Source organism: Otolemur garnettii, unplaced genomic scaffold (assembly GCF_000181295.1).
Source record: "Otolemur garnettii isolate 467f Iridium unplaced genomic scaffold, OtoGar3 scaffold00066, whole genome shotgun sequence".
In the NCBI taxonomy this organism is placed as follows: Eukaryota; Metazoa; Chordata; class Mammalia; order Primates; family Galagidae; genus Otolemur; species Otolemur garnettii.
This window is the reverse complement of record NW_003852461.1, coordinates 9,362,804-9,363,752: the sequence shown is the minus strand read 5'-3', so window position 1 is coordinate 9,363,752 and position 949 is coordinate 9,362,804. Positions and strand designations below refer to the sequence as shown.

The 949-nt window shown below is 47.0% G+C and overlaps 1 protein-coding gene across 1 annotated transcript in view; it reads left to right on the top strand.

Annotated features, from left to right (window-relative positions):
* DOCK7 (dedicator of cytokinesis 7) overlaps nt 1–949 on the top strand; it is a 227,951-nt gene that overhangs the window by 34,586 nt on the left and 192,416 nt on the right. Inside the window, exon 9 of the mRNA XM_023515104.1 lies at nt 843–923. Coding sequence (XP_023370872.1) covers nt 843–923 — 81 coding nt within the window. The remainder of the gene's footprint in view (nt 1–842; nt 924–949) is intronic.

Sequence of the window (949 nt, the reverse complement as noted above, 5' to 3'; positions counted from 1 at the left end):
GGACCCTGAGGTAGGAGGATCCCTTAGGAGTCTGAGGTTGCAGTGAGCTATGATGACGCCACTGCACCTTCAGCCTAGGCAAGGGTGAGACTGTGTCTCAAAAAAACCAAAAAGAAGTGGCTGTAGAGGGTGTGTTTATTTTGTTCCTGATCTTAGAGGAAAAGCTTTTCTTTTTCTATTTTTTTAAAGTTTTTTTTCTTTTTTTTAGAGGCAGTGTCTCATTTTATCACCCTCAGTAGAGTGCTGTGGCATCGCAGCTCACAGCAACCTCCAACTCCTGGGCCTAGGCGATTCTCTTGCCTCAGTCTCCTGAGCAGCTAAGACTACAGGCATGTGGCACAACGTCCAGCTATTTTCTGTTGCAGTTTGGCTGGGGCTGGGTTTGAACTCGCCACCTTTGGTAAATGGGGCTGGTGCCCTCCCCACTGAGCCACAGGCGCTGCCCAGAGGAAAAGCTTTTACTCTTCCTCCTCTGAATATGATGTTGTCTTTAGTCTTGTCTCATCTGGCCTTTATTATGCTGAGGTGGTTTCCAGTGTTTGTTCTCTGCCAGTCGAGATGATTATTGTGTTATTTTTTTTCGGTCAGTCTGCTAATGTCATGTATGACGTTGCATTTTTTCTTGGTGACAGAGTCTTGCTAAAGCGCAGTGGTGTCATCACAGCTCACTACATCCTCCAACTCCTAATCTCATGTGGTCCTCCCTTCTCAGCCTCCCAGAGTGCTGGGCTTACAGGCATGAACCACTGTGCTCAGCCGACATTGCCTTTTGGGTTATGAACCATTCTTACATTTCCGGCTGACTTTTTAAGGCTTAACCTTTCCTTTTTTGCCTTTGACAGCTAGAGAAGGTCCTACAGCAAGGGGATATCGGAGAGTGCGCAGAGCCGTATATGATTTTCAAAGAAGCAGATGCCAGCAAGGTAGAATGTCACACCTCTTACTCCCC